This window comes from Leopardus geoffroyi, chromosome A3, assembly GCF_018350155.1.
Source record: "Leopardus geoffroyi isolate Oge1 chromosome A3, O.geoffroyi_Oge1_pat1.0, whole genome shotgun sequence".
In the NCBI taxonomy this organism is placed as follows: Eukaryota; Metazoa; Chordata; class Mammalia; order Carnivora; family Felidae; genus Leopardus; species Leopardus geoffroyi.
In genome coordinates this window covers 102,434,177-102,449,286 of record NC_059336.1, presented here as the reverse complement: position 1 = coordinate 102,449,286, position 15,110 = coordinate 102,434,177, and the positions used below count along the sequence as shown (strand labels likewise).

Here is a 15,110-nt window from a genome sequence, read left to right as displayed (position 1 = left end):
AGGGGTGTTTAGAAATCTCTCTCCTCCCAGTCCTCCCAGTGAAGAGCTCCTGTGTCATCCCTTCCCCAAGACATTAGGAGCTGAGCCTCCTGGGACCTTTGGAGGCTCAGTTTTCTATGACAAGAGGCTACAAAAACAAACAAACAAACAAACAAACAAACAAAACCTGCCTTTCTTTGCAAAAATTAGACTACAGCAGAGGGTTGGCAAACTCTGTAAATGTTGGGACAGCAGCATTTTAGGCTTTGCTGACCAGATGATCTGTCTTTCAAATACTCATCTCTGCTGTTGAAGCCAGAAAGCAGCCATAGACAACATGTAAAAAAGGACATGGCTGTGTTCCAATAAAACTTTACTTAAAAAAAACAAAAAAAAAAAAAGGCAGTGGGACAGATTTGTCCTGTGGTCTGTAGTTAGTTTGGTAATCCCAGGACTAGAGCAATACACTTTGAGCTTTCTGTTTCATTTTTATCAAATGTTGTCAGGATCCAAGAAAATGATATTGTGACCCACTGTTTAGAAAGCATTGCTGTCCAAAAATCAAAGAAGGAATGATAGGAGAAGCACGGTCCATTCTTACAAGGCCTTCCTGAACACAGCAAACATTTCTGAGCAGAGAGCAAGGCTGATGGCCTACTAAGCACTTGTGGTGCCCAGCAAGGTTTCCTGGGTTCGGAAGTGTCATAACTGACCTCCTTCCTGCCTTTAATCCCAGGTTCCTGTTGAGTCATTTCATTGTGTTAAAAATGTCATTTTTGGAGGACTCAAGTGTGAAAATGGAGTCTGAAGACCAGGAAGGAGATGAGCCCCAGTGCTGCTCAGAAGGTAAGATTCTTGCAAAAGCATCCATACTAGGACCAAAACATAGCTCCTAAAGCAGGACCTTGTAGGTCTGTGCACAGACCGGTTCCTCCCTGTTGACCTTGCATGGTAAGTGACCTTTGAGAACTTCTCTGGCAAATGCATTAGACCAGAGAAGTCCTTGAAGGGAAAATGAAGCTCTGTCATGGGTGCCTAGGTGCATAAGGTGATAGATAAACAGATCACCTTCACCCGGAGATCTGGGGCTTTGAAGTGAACCAGTTGGATGGTTCTGAATCCTCCCCCAGCCTGCCCAGGCAGAGGAGAAGGCCCTGCAGTAGAAGGAGTTGTCTGGGTCTCGGGTGGGAAAAGTACCCTGGCTCAGGACTTTCGATCATCCCATGGGAGAAGGCACTCTGGTGTTGGTGTTGGCTCAAGGCATATGAAAAGAGGAGGCTTTTGACCGAAATGACTGTCTAGTGCATGAAGTGTGAAGGGAGGGGCACGTAACAGGGGCCTTCAACTCACACGTGGAAATCAGAATTCCCAAACTAAAAGTAAGACATTTGTCTGACAAATATGGATCTGCCAACAGAGAGGTTTGGAAAGCACTGCTCCTGCTCTTGGAACACAGGCCATGTGGTGGCCACCATGCACCTCCTGTCCCTTAGGCAGCAGGAGTGGACACCAGGAAGGTCCAAGCACCAGACACTATAATTATGCAACCTTGGGGAACTCCAAATGGTGATATCGACTGCTAACTCTGCCGTTGTTTGTGGCATGTGTGGAAGCGGTAAAGGCTTCCTCTGACTTCCAACACAATCCTTGAGAGTCTCTGTCTAAACTGAGTCTGGGGCAGCTCCACCTTCCGCCATCTTTCCTCACCAAGGTGCAGTCTTCCTGCTTCTTAGAAGCATCGACTGTCAGAGCTGGAGGGACAGACAAGGAAGGGAAGGCTCAGAGCGGTGAGAGGCAGTCACGTACACTACAAGGCAAGTCACTACAGCCAAGCAGTGGGCAAGACCAAGACTGCCTTCATACCAGAGCACAGCATTTGGGTTTTCTTCTTCCCTAGGTGCTATGTGCTCTCCATATGCAAAGGTTGTTTGGATTGTGACCAGGGATTTCATTCAGGCATTTCTCAAACTTAATGTTTTATCAGCTAGAAGCTTCCAGATTACTCTCAGAGTACTGTGGGCAATGTATCCTATACCCCCTGAATTAATGCAACGCATGTGTTTTTAATAACTAAGGCTTCTACAGAGTTCTGCATTCAGAAACTGAGTTCGTTCTATTTCATCTCCATTTCTACCATTTTTGACCAGGAAGGCTATTTTTTGTCATTACTGTCTCTTTGCTTTAGGGTTTCTCAAAACATACAACAATAAGTAAAGCATTAAATGGCCCCTGATGTTCCTGAATCCCTGGAAAATCCCAATTGTCATGTGCTAACCTCACTGTCTCTGATTCCAGACTTGGACAGAAGCCCCCTGGAGCCAGACATGAGTCTCACCTCACAAAGCTCTCCCTATTCAAGTAAGGCCCCTGGGTGAACCAATGAGGGTGGTGGCAGATGAGGGTGGGCACGAGGCTGGTGCCACGATGTTCTCGTAGGGGCGTCAGAGGATCAGAGGCTGCGGGTACCTAAGGGTGCTGGGATGAGGCCAAAGGCTTTTCCTTTGTGGAAACGAATCTCAGGAGGGTCAGTAAGAAAGATGAACCCTGGGTGGGCCTCGGGCTTTCCAGAGAGGTGCACGGAACACCTATCACTGAGTGGCCCAGGAGAAGAAAGGTTTTGAGCCTAGGACTCTTCCATGTCCTTCTTCTGACCTTTGCCATGAGGCTGGCAAGCCGGACCTTCTCAAAGAATTTACGAAAAACAGAAACTTGACCAGCAGAGGGCGCACGCGAAACCCTCACCGCGGAGTGTGCCTTGGCTGCCCTCACAGCTACTGCATGAACCTCACAATAACCTTAAGAAATTCAAGGGCAGAAACCAAAGGCGTGAGGGAGGCTCCCTGCCCAGGTGACACAGGAAGTATTGGTGACAGATGCTGGAATTTAAAGGTACTGTGACCGCTGTCTGCCCAAGTCAGGTTTAAGGCTCCCCGTCACCATCCTCTGCACAGGCAGAGTTGGGAGGCCTCAGCCTGAGTCCCAGGTCTAGTGCGGGTGACCCTCCTCGCTGGTAAACCGGAGGTGAGCGCACACAGGTGCACGGCCGGCCCCCGGCGACTCTGAAAGGGAGGTTGCGTCAGGCACTATTGCCGCTCCCGCTGCTGCTGTTGCTCCCGCTGTTGTTTGAGAACGGACTCCCCAGAGGAGATAATTACTAGCACAGTAAAACACGGACACCCCTGATGTGGCCTTGAGAAGGGAGTCTGAAGAACGCGGGTCAGGCCAGGAATGATGTGCGAGAACACCAGTTAACGAGGATCCGGCACAAGCCTCAGTGTGAGATGATGGGGGGCGCGACTCAGGGTGCGATGGGAGGGAAAGAGAAGTAAAAGAAGGACAGGTTTTGGAAATATTTAAGAGGAAGACAGCCCAAAGCTAGTGCTGGACATGCAACGTACAGAGCATGCGTGGGTGTCTCCCCAGACCAACCAGAATCTCAGGGCAGCGGGGACCAGGCGTCCATGGTCCTAAAATGTCACCCATCAGATGATTTCCTGTGTAGGCTCCTAGGTACTTCCTACCTAGTTTCTCGCCCACCCCACTCTACTCTTCCACTGGCCCTCTAAGGATCTGTCCCACCAAGGCTTTGCTGACAGCATGATGCCCCCAGTGACAGGCTGCAGGAAAGAGGGTTAAGAAGAATAAAGATCAACATATTCTGAGTCTTTTATATGGCTCAGATACCTGGCTAAGTGCTACTCGCTTGAATAAGCATTTTAATCTTCCCAATACCCCCTCCAGGGAGGTGCTATTATTACCCCCTTCTCACAGATGAGGAAGTTTAGAGAGATACAGTTACTTTTCCTAGGTCCTAAAGTAGTAAGTGATGGGAATTTGGATTGAACCTATCTGTGAAAATGGATAACCCATGTGTTTACATCGGGTTTTAAACCCATAGTGTTTACATGCTAAATTGCTTATAAGGCAGAAAGACTTGGCGTGGGAGAAATTTTGAGTGGGCTGTGATGTTTGAGGCCACAGGAAGGTAGAGGGCTAGGGCTGAGACCCTTGCATGTGGGCTAGAAAGGATTGCCTGTAAAAGGGCAATCTCAGGGAATTTAATCTGTAGGAAGAACAGAAACACCCTAATCAGAGGTTCCTTTCATAGCTGGTCACTCCTCCTGCCCCCATCCAAGATCCTGGGGTAGAGTGAGGCAGGTGAGGGCAAGAGGAAGGTGTCTTGGGAATAGAAGGAGAAGACCCTTATCCATCCTGTACTCTGCTTGGCAATGAGTTAACTGCACAGAGATAATAGCCTTAGGAGTGGTGCCCTCCAAACATTTTGGATCCTAGTGACCCCAATCAATGAAACAAAACTGAGGGCACTCAGTTTTGAAATGTGGGCATTAGTCCATTATGAAATTTACACAAAAGTAGAAAGTTCACAAAGACTAAATAAAATAGGAACTGACATTTAGTGGTTTCTTCCCACATTCCAGTAGATTGTCTGGCTCGCCCAACTGCCACGCCCCACCCCCATCCCAGCAGACACACACCTAGCGATGCGCTGGCAAATGTTTGACAACCAGTTCTCTGGGGATGGGTGGGAGTGGGAGGGAGCTCTTCCTTGGAAATCTGGGAAGAGAAACTGCTGTATTCTTTACACAGCCCCAAAGCAGATCCTGGCCCCTGATCTGCTTTCTGGAACTGTAGCCGTAGCCTACATATTACCAAAGACTGCCAAGGAGAGGAAAAGCAAGGCGAATTTCATAATGTTAGAATGTGCTAATTACTTCCTGGCTCAGTCAGCAAAATCCTTTAAGAGAAAGATGGACTTAGACCAGCACTCAGCAGATAGCAAACAAGATGGGAGGGAAAACACTGCTTTGCTAAGGAAGGGGGCCGGTCTGCCGCCTGCAATCTAAGTTCACTGCAAATCACGCCCCCTCCTTTTTTTCTTTCTTTTTTAAAATTTTATTTATTTATTTATTTATTTATTTATTTATTTATTTATTGGAGCTTCGCAGGGCTGAGAAAGCCAACTGTTAATGCATGGGCCATAGAAGCTACAAAGTGGCTGCTTTCATAGTAGATAAGACATGGGGCCCCACATCTTTATGAAGCATGGTCCTTCAAGAATAAATATATAAGTATATTTATTCCAGTGTATCAGTCATGGTCCCTTAAGAGTTAGGTCCGGTCCGTCTTCCAGCCAGTATCAGACTAAGGATATTTATGATCTCATCTGAGCCCATTCCGAATTATCTCAAGGCTGCATAATGAAATTGAAGGACCTCTCACAACACACATCGGTGGCTCGATGCCACTGTCAAACAAGAGGTGTCAGTCGCTAGAACTCCCAAAATGAAAATAAACACAAAACACATTAAATATTAGTTAAGTACTTACGCTACCATACAAAGTGGAGAATTCTTGAAAATATTGTAACTACAAAGTAATGTTGATTATACATTCTCTTCGGGTTGTAGTCAAAGAAAAAGGCAATTGAATTGTTAAATCTGGCTATTAATCAAGTCACTTTAATTTTTAGATATTAGTCATGTTGTTTTGGACTCTGTATCAGCAGATAAATCAAATGAGTAAGCTAATTGTGTATCAAGATTTTCACTTAGAAAGTAATAGCGTAGCTCACTGAATTCTAAAGGAAAGGCATAGTGTTTCAGTAACCTGGTGGCTTTGGTCTTAACATGATACAAACAGGGTTTGCCTTTCTAAAGGTTACGAGCGGAGGGGCACCTGGGTGGCTCAGTCAGTTAAGCATCCGACTTCGGCTCAGGTCGTGATCTCGTGGTTTATAAGTTCGAGCCCCATGTCTCTGTGCTGATAGCTTGGAGCCTGCTTCAAGTTCTGTGTCTCCTTCTCTCTCTGCCCCTCCTTTGCTCATGCTCTTTCTCTGTCTCTCAAAAATAAATAAATGTTAAAAAAATTGTTTTTAATAAAAATTAAAAAAAAAAAGTATACAAGAGGAAAGATCAACAACAGAACAAAAGGAGGCACCAACCTCCAGACTCCACATTTTCACTAGGTTTTCCCAGTGCAGATCACAATTTTTGAGCAGGTAGGGATGACCCAGACTTTAACCATTAGATCTGTTACATGCAGCCTAGGAAAAAACCAAACCCATATAAGCCTCCAACCTCCCCTGCCCCCAAATTTGTACCTGCCTCCTGAGTTCCTATCCTGATTGCCTGCCTGGCAGCCTAACCCCACTTTAGCATCTGGACTTTGCCTTGCTTTGAACCTAAACCCTGATGAGTCATGAGGGACCTGTGCCTGCCTTCAGGTTTCCCAGAAGCAGCTTCTCCAGGTTCTTTGTTATTGGTTCCTCCCACCTGTTCACACCCACTGCCCCATCCTCCCCTACGGGGGACTCAGAGACACTACCTTGCCATACCCCTTGGACCCTGGACCCCACTGGACCTCTCTCAATGCACCTGCAGCTGGACCAACTTTCCTAGAATTCATCCAGCATCTACACGATCACTTATTACAGAGCTTGCATTGTCCAGGCTGGCCTCCTGGAGGAGATAACCAGTAGAGCCTGGCTATATCTCAAAAAACAGAAGCACCTGGGTGAGGTTGGGCATGTTTAGGAAGGCAGCAAACCCACAGGCACTGAGATCATCACTTCCCAGAAATTTATTTCACCTAGAACTTTGTAATTAACCACACTCTACTTTTTATAGCCCAAATGACATACACTTTACAAAAATGCTGATTCAAAGGGGTGTATGCACCCCAAAATTTATAGCAGCACTATCAACGATAACCAAAGTATGGAAAGAGCCCAAATGCCCATCGACTGATGAATGGATGAAGAAGACATGGTGTATGTATGGTATGGTATGTATAGTATGGTATGCTATATGTATTTTATTATATATATATATATTATATATAATATATATATAATATATATATAATGGAATATCACTCAATGACCAAAAAGAATGAAATCTTGCCATTGGCAACAATATGTATGGAACTAGAGTGTATTATGCTAAGTGAAATAAGTCAGAGAAAGACAAATACCGTGTGCTTTCACTCATCTGTGGAATTTAAGAAACAAAATAGATGAACATAAGGGAAGGAAAGGAAAAAATAAGATAAAAACAGAGAGGGAGGCAAACTACCAGTGACTCTTAAATACAGAGAACAAACTGAGGGTTGCTGGAGGGGCATTAGGTGGGGGGATGGACCTAATGGGTGATGGGCATTGAGGAGGGCACTTGTTGGGATGAGCACTGGGTGTCATATGTAAGTCATGAATCACTGGGTTTTATTCCTGAAATCAATGCTATGCTGTATGATAACTCACTTGATTTTAAATAAATACATTTAAAGAAATAAAGGGACAAATGACACTGAAAGCAAAGCCCACATGCTTGCTGGGTGAAGACAGCATGTTATGGGGGGGAACCTATGTTATTATTTGCTATTGTCTATAGAGATAAATGTTGACACAAAATGAACAAACCTTTTAGAATCTCTAAAGAAAGAGAGTTTTATTTGAGCCTAAGTTAGGACAGTTGCCTGGGAAACACCCTCTTTGCAGGGAAAAACGTGCTCCGGAGAATGAACCGTTTTTACAGGGCTATATTCTTTTTTACAGCTTGCAAAAGCCCAAAAGATAACAGGGTAACATATAGGCAGGAATCACAGGTTTTAATTTCAAGGAATGCAGGGAGATAGAGATCTTAAGGACAAGGTGGTTTCCCTTAGGCTGTGCATTTACAAGGCAGGTGTACAATGTGTATTTGATGGGCCATAAATCAGGCTTTTGGTTGGAACAAAGTTTATGTACAGTCATGCTGACTTAGAAATCTAAAATGGCTTCCCTTCTATATCAGGACTTTAGAGAAGGTCTCATCATGAAGACTACTCAAAGAACACACAGCAGCTATTTATTCAGAGTTTGCTCTAGCAAAGGAGTCAAGCCTCCATCACTTGCATTTGGCAGTGATTCAAAGGCAGACAGAGGAGTGGGTAAGCTTTATGGTGAAAAAGGTATCTATTGACTGGAGTTGTTGGTCTGGGATGCCGGAACTGGGGCATCCTAGGTGCTTGGTTTGAGAGCATAGTCGGCTTTCTCTGGTTGGTCCTGAGTTGGAAGTGAGGACAAAAATAGAAAAGCTGGCAGCCATTGAACACTTCTGACTCTGGGCCCATTGCTATAGAAGCTGAGGGTTTGAGTTCTGTTGTCTCAGATGTTTGTGTATTCAGTCTCCTCCTGTATTGAGATTCACATCGGTGTTTTCAAATTTGAATTGAGTGTTTTTTTTTTTTCTTTCCCTAGATCTTTCCTCACTCCCACAGGTTGTCTGTGTGTATGTTGGAAGTATAGACAAAGTATCTGGGATGCACAGCTGACTCCAAAGTGAAACAGGAACCAAACTGTTCCTTAAGGAAGGTGAAGGGATCCTCATTGTTCAGTGAGTTCAGTTCTTTGATGTTCTTTTTCTGAAATACAAAGGAGAATTTATTTGGTAGCCAGGCTACTTTGTGAAGGAAAAAAGGAAAGATCAGGCAATCTTTGCTAAAGTTTGGGTTTTCAGCCTTAGCAGTCAGGCTTCCCACTTCTCTGAATTGGGAGGACAGGGGACATTTCTTTCCCACATCTCATACCTTCCCTTGCAATGAGAGATGCTTTGGCTCTTTGACTCTATCACAGGAAGGACAGGGCTCTCCTTTAGAGACAATGAAAAAAAAACAGTGATCTTTCTTGGTACGAGCTTTTCTGAGTGTGAAGTTGATATATAAAAGGTCTGTGGAAAAAGTCAGAAAACTGGGTCAGCCATAGTCGTAGAAAAATGATCTTTTTGTTTCTCTTGACATTTCTGGTACAACACCCTCTTTCCTTTAGCACCGTCATCAAATTCTTACACCTGAGTTGGCCCAGGAGCCAAGAACATTCCGATTATTGGAATTTCCTTCTCCCTCTGGCTCCTTCTTCCTTCCAACCCTTCCACGTAAGCTTCTTTTAGATCCAGACCTCTTTGGGGCCATCCATTGTTGCCCACCACTAGCTGGTCTTCGAGATGTTCCCCAGGCGGCAGTCCTTTGCCCATCCCAGAGAAGAGAGTGGCTGAGGGCTGCATGGGGAGAGGGGCTTTATACAGGCCAGGTGGGAAGTGAGAGAGAACGAGAACCATTTCTGCTGAATAAAGCAAGGTGGAGAGTCACCTGGGATTGTGGTGCTTTTGTCTGGAACTGCTTTGAGCACCCTGCCTTCTAGAACCAGAACTTACTGGTTCGGGTCTCGAATAGTATGCATATCTAAGGTTATGGATTTGATTTTTATTCCTGAAAAACAGTACTAGAGATTGTGAGTAGTGAACATACCTCAGTTCACCAGCCTTGAATCCCCACTTTGCCCATTGGGCTCAGGCAATATGTATTTCTCTCATTAGTTTTTCACTCCAACTCATTGACCCATTCGTAAGGGAACATTGGTAACTAACCACACCACTCTGGGGTCAGACTCCGTTGGGGCCAAATTTCTGTTCAGTTGTTTGCAATCTGAACAAGTTACTAAACTTCTCCAATTTCATTTTGCCCACCAGTAAAATGGGGATAATAAAAGTTATCTTACATAGGATTGATATGAGGAATAAGAAGGGATTCGATGGAGGCGCCTGGGTGGCTCAGTCGGTTAAGCGGCCGACTTCAGCTCAGGTCATGATCTCGCGGTCCGTGAGTTCAAGGCCCGTGTCGGGCTCTGTGCTGACAGCTCAGAGCCTGGTGCCTGTTTCAGATTCTGTGTCTCCTTCTCTCTGACCCTTCGCCGTTCATGCTCTGTCTCTCTCTGTCTCAAAAATAAATAAACATTTAAAAAAAAAGAAAAGAAAAAAGAAGGGATTCAATGAAAGTTCATTATTAGTAGTAGTAGTATTAGTATTGATAACCATCTCTTCTGCACCCTTTCACTGGTGGGCCCATGACATCAGCAGTGCCCAGGTGGCATGGATCTCTGCTGTGTTGGGCACCAGCTGGACCGATGGTGAGGACAGTGAAAGGGTGCTGATGATGGGGTGAGGCAAGAAGCACCCAGGAGCAGCAGCTTTGTGTCAGGAAGGGTATGGAGATGGCAGGAGTCTTGAGGAAAATTCGGAGGGGTTGTGCCCACCTCTGTGGAGCCTGTCTGAGTGAGAAGGATGAACTGCAGCAGTGACCAAGGATCTGCCTGACTATAGGGGGTTTAGGGATTCAGTTGGTCAGCCAGCCTATGGGAAATGGGGGTGAGGGACAGTTCTAGACAAGGAACTTGTCCCTGTGCCACCTCTGATAGGGAAGATGACCAAACGTCAGTGGTTGAATTCAGGTTTTGCACGGGAGAGGGTATGAGCCCACATATAGGACTGATGATTGAGTCTACTTCGAGCAACACATATAAAATGTGATTGATGTGGTAGGATTATCTTGTGGATTAGCATTTATACTATATAATTATATATAAACATAAACAAACATAGCCTTGTTTCTGACTCCATAAACATGACACCTTTAGCATGGATCTATGGTTTGTACCCTCTTCGTGTCACCTACTGACTTTAGGTCACCTGAGGAGCTTTAAAATTACAGATCTGGGTCCCATCCCCAGTGACTGCCTCAATTGGTTTGGCGGGTGCCCAGCCATTGGTATTTTTTGAAAGCTCCCAAGTGATTTTAACGTATGGCCAGGATGAAGAGTCATTGTGCTATAGGGTTGGGCTCCTAATTGGAAACAGTTTGCACCATCAGGCAATACAGTTTCTGATAGCAGTTAAGCTCCCCTCCTAGATTTTCTGATACAAGATGAGTCATGTTTACAAGTTTGTATCAGCAGAAGAACTACTTTCCTGACCTTGTTTTTTTCTTTGACTATTCTGACTCCAGAGTCCTTTGGAAATCCCACTGGGAGATGATTTAGACCAGGGATGCGTAACTTGTTCTGTAAAGGGCCAGACAGTAAATCTTTCCTGTTTCACAGGCCATATGGCCCCTGTCATGACTACTCAGCTGTGCCTCTGTAGCACAAATGCAGCCATACACAATGTGTAAATGCGTGGGCAGGCCATAGTTTCCCTGATTTAGATGATGAGGTCCTGGACATCAAGCTGATGCCTTAACTGGATGAGACTTTGGGAGCCCTTGGGTGGGTATATGTGTATTTTGCATAAGTGAGGAAGAGAAATAAGGCAGACTATGACAGATTAAAAATAAATGCAAATTCCTTGACATTTCCCTCACTGAAAGATGGCATTTACGTGCACTCTTCTTGAGTCAGTGCAGGTTCTGTGATTGATCAATAGAATATGACGGAAATGAAGGATTGCCAGTTTCTGAGTCCAGGCCTTCAAAGACCAGCAACTTCCACAGTTCTTCCACTCTTCTGGAGGTCAGGATACTTGATCTAGATCTTGGAACCCAGCTGCCATTCTTACTATTGCCTCATCAAGAGCAATAAAATGGGAGTGGATTGATGTGAAATAATGAAAGTAACAATTAGTCCATAGCTCCTTGGTAGAGCAGATTAAATATATTGCAAATTATCTGACATTCTTCTCCATGAGAGGGATGGTCAGTGTTTCCTCCCCTTGACTCTGGGTGGGCTCTGTGATTGCTTAACCAATATTTACTAGAATGAAGTAGAATTTTGCCATTCCTGGCCACTCCCAGGTCTTAAGGATGGGCAACTTTTTTTTTAATTGAGATATAATTGATACATAATACCATGTAAATGTACAATGTGTTTGATACATTTATATTTTATAGTATAATTACTGCAGTATTTAGCTAACACTCCTTTATCATATCACATAATCGTAATTTCTTTTTTTTATATTGGGAGCAGTTAGGATCTGGTCTGTTAGCAACTTTCAAGTTTATAATATAGTATTGTTGATTATAATCACTATGTTGTGCATTAGATTTCTAGAACTTGATTATCTATGAGTTACAAATTTGTCCCCTTAAATAACATCTCCCCAGTTTCCCCACTGGTAACCATTCTACTCTTTGTTTTTGCAAGTTCAGGTTTTTGGTTTTTCAGATTCTACATGCAAGAGATATCATATAGTATTTGTTCTGTCTGACTTATCTCACTTAGCATAATGCCCTCAGTGTCCATCCATGTTGTTGCAAATGGCAAGTTTTCCATCTTTCTCATGGTTGAATACTATTCCATTGTATATGTATACCACATCTTCTTAATTCACTCATCCATTTACAGGCATTCAGGTTACTTCCATATCTTAGCTATTGTGAATAATGCTGCAATGAACATGGGTGTGTCTCTTCAAGATCCTGATTTCAATTCCTTCAGATACATACCTAGGAGTGGGATTTGGTTTTTACTTTTTTTGAGGAACCACCATACTGTTTTCCATAATGGCTGTGCCATTTTACATTCCCAACAATAGTGTAAAAGTGTTCCCTTTTCTCCACATTCACACTAACTTGTTATCTCCCATCTTTTTGATAAAAGAGGACTGGTAGTTTTTACGTCCTGTCTCCTAAAATATGTATTCTTGCACACCAGTGGGAAATTGTAAGACCTCAGAGAGATTTAGGGCACGCCTGAAAGGTCCTTTAAGAACCAGAAGCCTCACAGGTAACACAAGGTAGAGAAAACTGTCTTGAAAAGAAATGTAGGTGTGTTTTTCCCCTAATGGAATTGATTCTAAATTGAGAATGCAAAACATTTTTAAAAGAATTAAAGTAGATTGGACTGAAAGGGACAGAGAAGTAAAAAATAAAGAGGGGCCTTAACATATAAAATGTTATATAAATGTTGTATCTATATATCTACATCTATATACTAAATAAAATATATAATATAATATATAAATATAATAAATAATATATAAATTATATATAATATAATAATATATATAAATACAATAAAAATAATGGCCCCAAAGATTACATCCTAATCCCAGAATTTGTGAATATGTTACCTTACGTGGCAAAAAGGGTCTGCAGGTGTGATTAGGTTAAGGGTGGCTCAGTGGGTTAAACGTCTGACTCTTGACTCAGGTCATGATCTTACAGTTTGTGAGTTCAAGCCCTGTGTCGGGCTCTGCACTGACAGTGCGGAGCCTGTTTGGGATTCTGTCTCTCCCTCTCTCTGCCCTTCCCCAACTTGCTTTCTCTCTCAAAATAAATACACTTAAAAAAAATAAAAAGACTCAACTAGCCATTGCTGTCTTTGAAGGTGGAAGGGAGACATGGAACACAGGTGACTCCTAGAAGCTGGAAAAGGCAAGGCAACGATTCTCCCCTAGAGCTTCCAGAGAGAGCATGCCAACATCTTGATTTTGGCCCAGTGGGACCTGTTTTCCACCTCTGACCTCCAGAACTGTAAGATCATGTTTGAGTTGTTTAAGTTATGAAGTTTGTGGTGCTTCTTTTACAGCAGTGATAGGAAACTAACACAGACCTCCAGCTGTCAATGGGCAGGAAGGAAGCAGGCTGAGAAAACTGCTCTGCTGCAAACGTGGGCTGTTCCATATGGCAAAGGAAAGATGATTCAGAGGGTAGAACTGATAGTCTAGGGCTAGAACCTGCTCCTGGGGCACAGGGCGGGTCCCTAGTCAAGGAATTGGTGATCTGTTCCCAGCTGGACTTCCGAACTGCTATGAACCAGGGAATGCTATGTAGGTCTAGACAGTCTCCTTTTAACAGGAAGATCTCATGTGGCGACTCTGTGCCTATTCACCACTGCATGTTGGGTCAGTGTGGACAGATAACTTGTCTCTTTAGTTCACAGGTCTTCAGATTGGGAGAAACCTCCCAGTAAGTCATGTCTGCACCTGGACCTGTTTTTGAATGACGGAGAGAGACAGAGTGTGAGTGGGGGAGGGGCAGAGAGAGAGGGAGACACAGAATCCGAAGCAGGCTCCAGGCTCTGGAGCTGTCAGCACAGAGCCCGACTTGGGGCTCGAACTCCCGAACCACGAGGTCATGACCTGAGCTGAAGTCGGATGCTTAACCGACTGAGCTAACTAGGCACCCCAGTCTGAAATGATAAATTGAAGTTAATATTCTATTGGTAGTTATTATTTGAGAATGGAAGCTTTTCACTTTGCTCCATTGGTCTCAAACAGTAACAGTTTTCACACAGGCTGTGTGAGGGATTTGCCTTTAACTGTTAACTGCATCATTTTGTGACTAGCTCCAGTTGTAGCCAAGCTCACAAAATCATTGTTTCTTATTTTGCATTTGTAGACACTTTGGGAATCTCCATTCACTTGCAAGGCGTCCCCATAGTTTGTTTCCTGCTCTTGGTGGTATCTCTTTCATGCAAACTAAGGAAGATAATTATTTGTAGTATGAATCCAAATATGAGATCATTGTTATTGTGTCTCCTACAAAACAAGGTACCGGGCCCAAACCGGAGTTGTTCATTCTAAGCCCCAGATCACCAAACTGAGGCTCAATTACAGTCTCAACTCTCCCTGAAATGGAATCTGAAACCAGGGGTGAAAAAAACCCAGTCAGTCAGGAGTCACCTGATCAGCAGTGGCTAGCTAATCTGCCTGAGACCCCTACGGTCCCCTATGGGAAAGTAACCTTGCAGCAATCAATAACCAACCTGATTTTCTGCCAACTTTGACTTCCCCGTTTCCACTCCCTTCTGCCTATGAAAGTCTTTCATTTTGCACAGCTCCTCAGAGCTCCTTTCTATCTGCGGGATTGGATGCTGTTTGATTCAGAGTAATTTCTGCTCAAATAAATTCTCAGTTTATCTTTTAACATGTTGTAGATTTGATGGCAGTTTTATCCCTACAAATCCCTACAGACATTTTTATCTGAATGACTTGTGAATCCGATACCTTTCTAGTTTTCATTAAAATTTCATACACCCTTTTCCTGAGAAAATAACTCATGAAAATCAGGTGTTTCGTTTTAAGGAGGCTGTAGGCCTTTATGACCTTACACAGTCAAATTGTCATAATATTTTGTTACCCTACATCTTAAAAAGAGTGTATTTATTGATTTGGCGGGGGGGGGGGGGGAGAGGGAGAGACAGAGAGAGAACACAAGCAGGGGAGGGGCAGAGAGAGAGAATCCCAAGCAGGCTCCACACTGTCAGTGCAGAGCCCATTGCAGGGCTTGAACCCATGAACTGTGAGATCATTACCTGAGCCGAAATCACGAGTCGTAAGCTTGACCAACTGAGCCACCCA

At 44.0% G+C, this 15,110-nt stretch overlaps 1 protein-coding gene across 2 annotated transcripts in view; it reads left to right on the top strand.

Moving 5' to 3' along the window:
• Window positions 1-15,110, top strand: part of LOC123581113 (interleukin-36 gamma-like) — a 162,920-nt gene that overhangs the window by 125,097 nt on the left and 22,713 nt on the right. Inside the window, exons 4-5 of one of the 2 annotated variants that reach the window (XM_045446844.1) lie at window positions 716-825; window positions 2,275-2,337. In XM_045446844.1, coding sequence (XP_045302800.1) covers window positions 747-825; window positions 2,275-2,337 — 142 coding nt within the window. In that variant the 5' untranslated portion in view covers window positions 716-746. Of the gene's footprint in view, window positions 1-715; window positions 826-2,274; window positions 2,338-15,110 lie in introns of those variants that run through there. The other variant, XM_045446846.1, reaches the window with a different exon arrangement.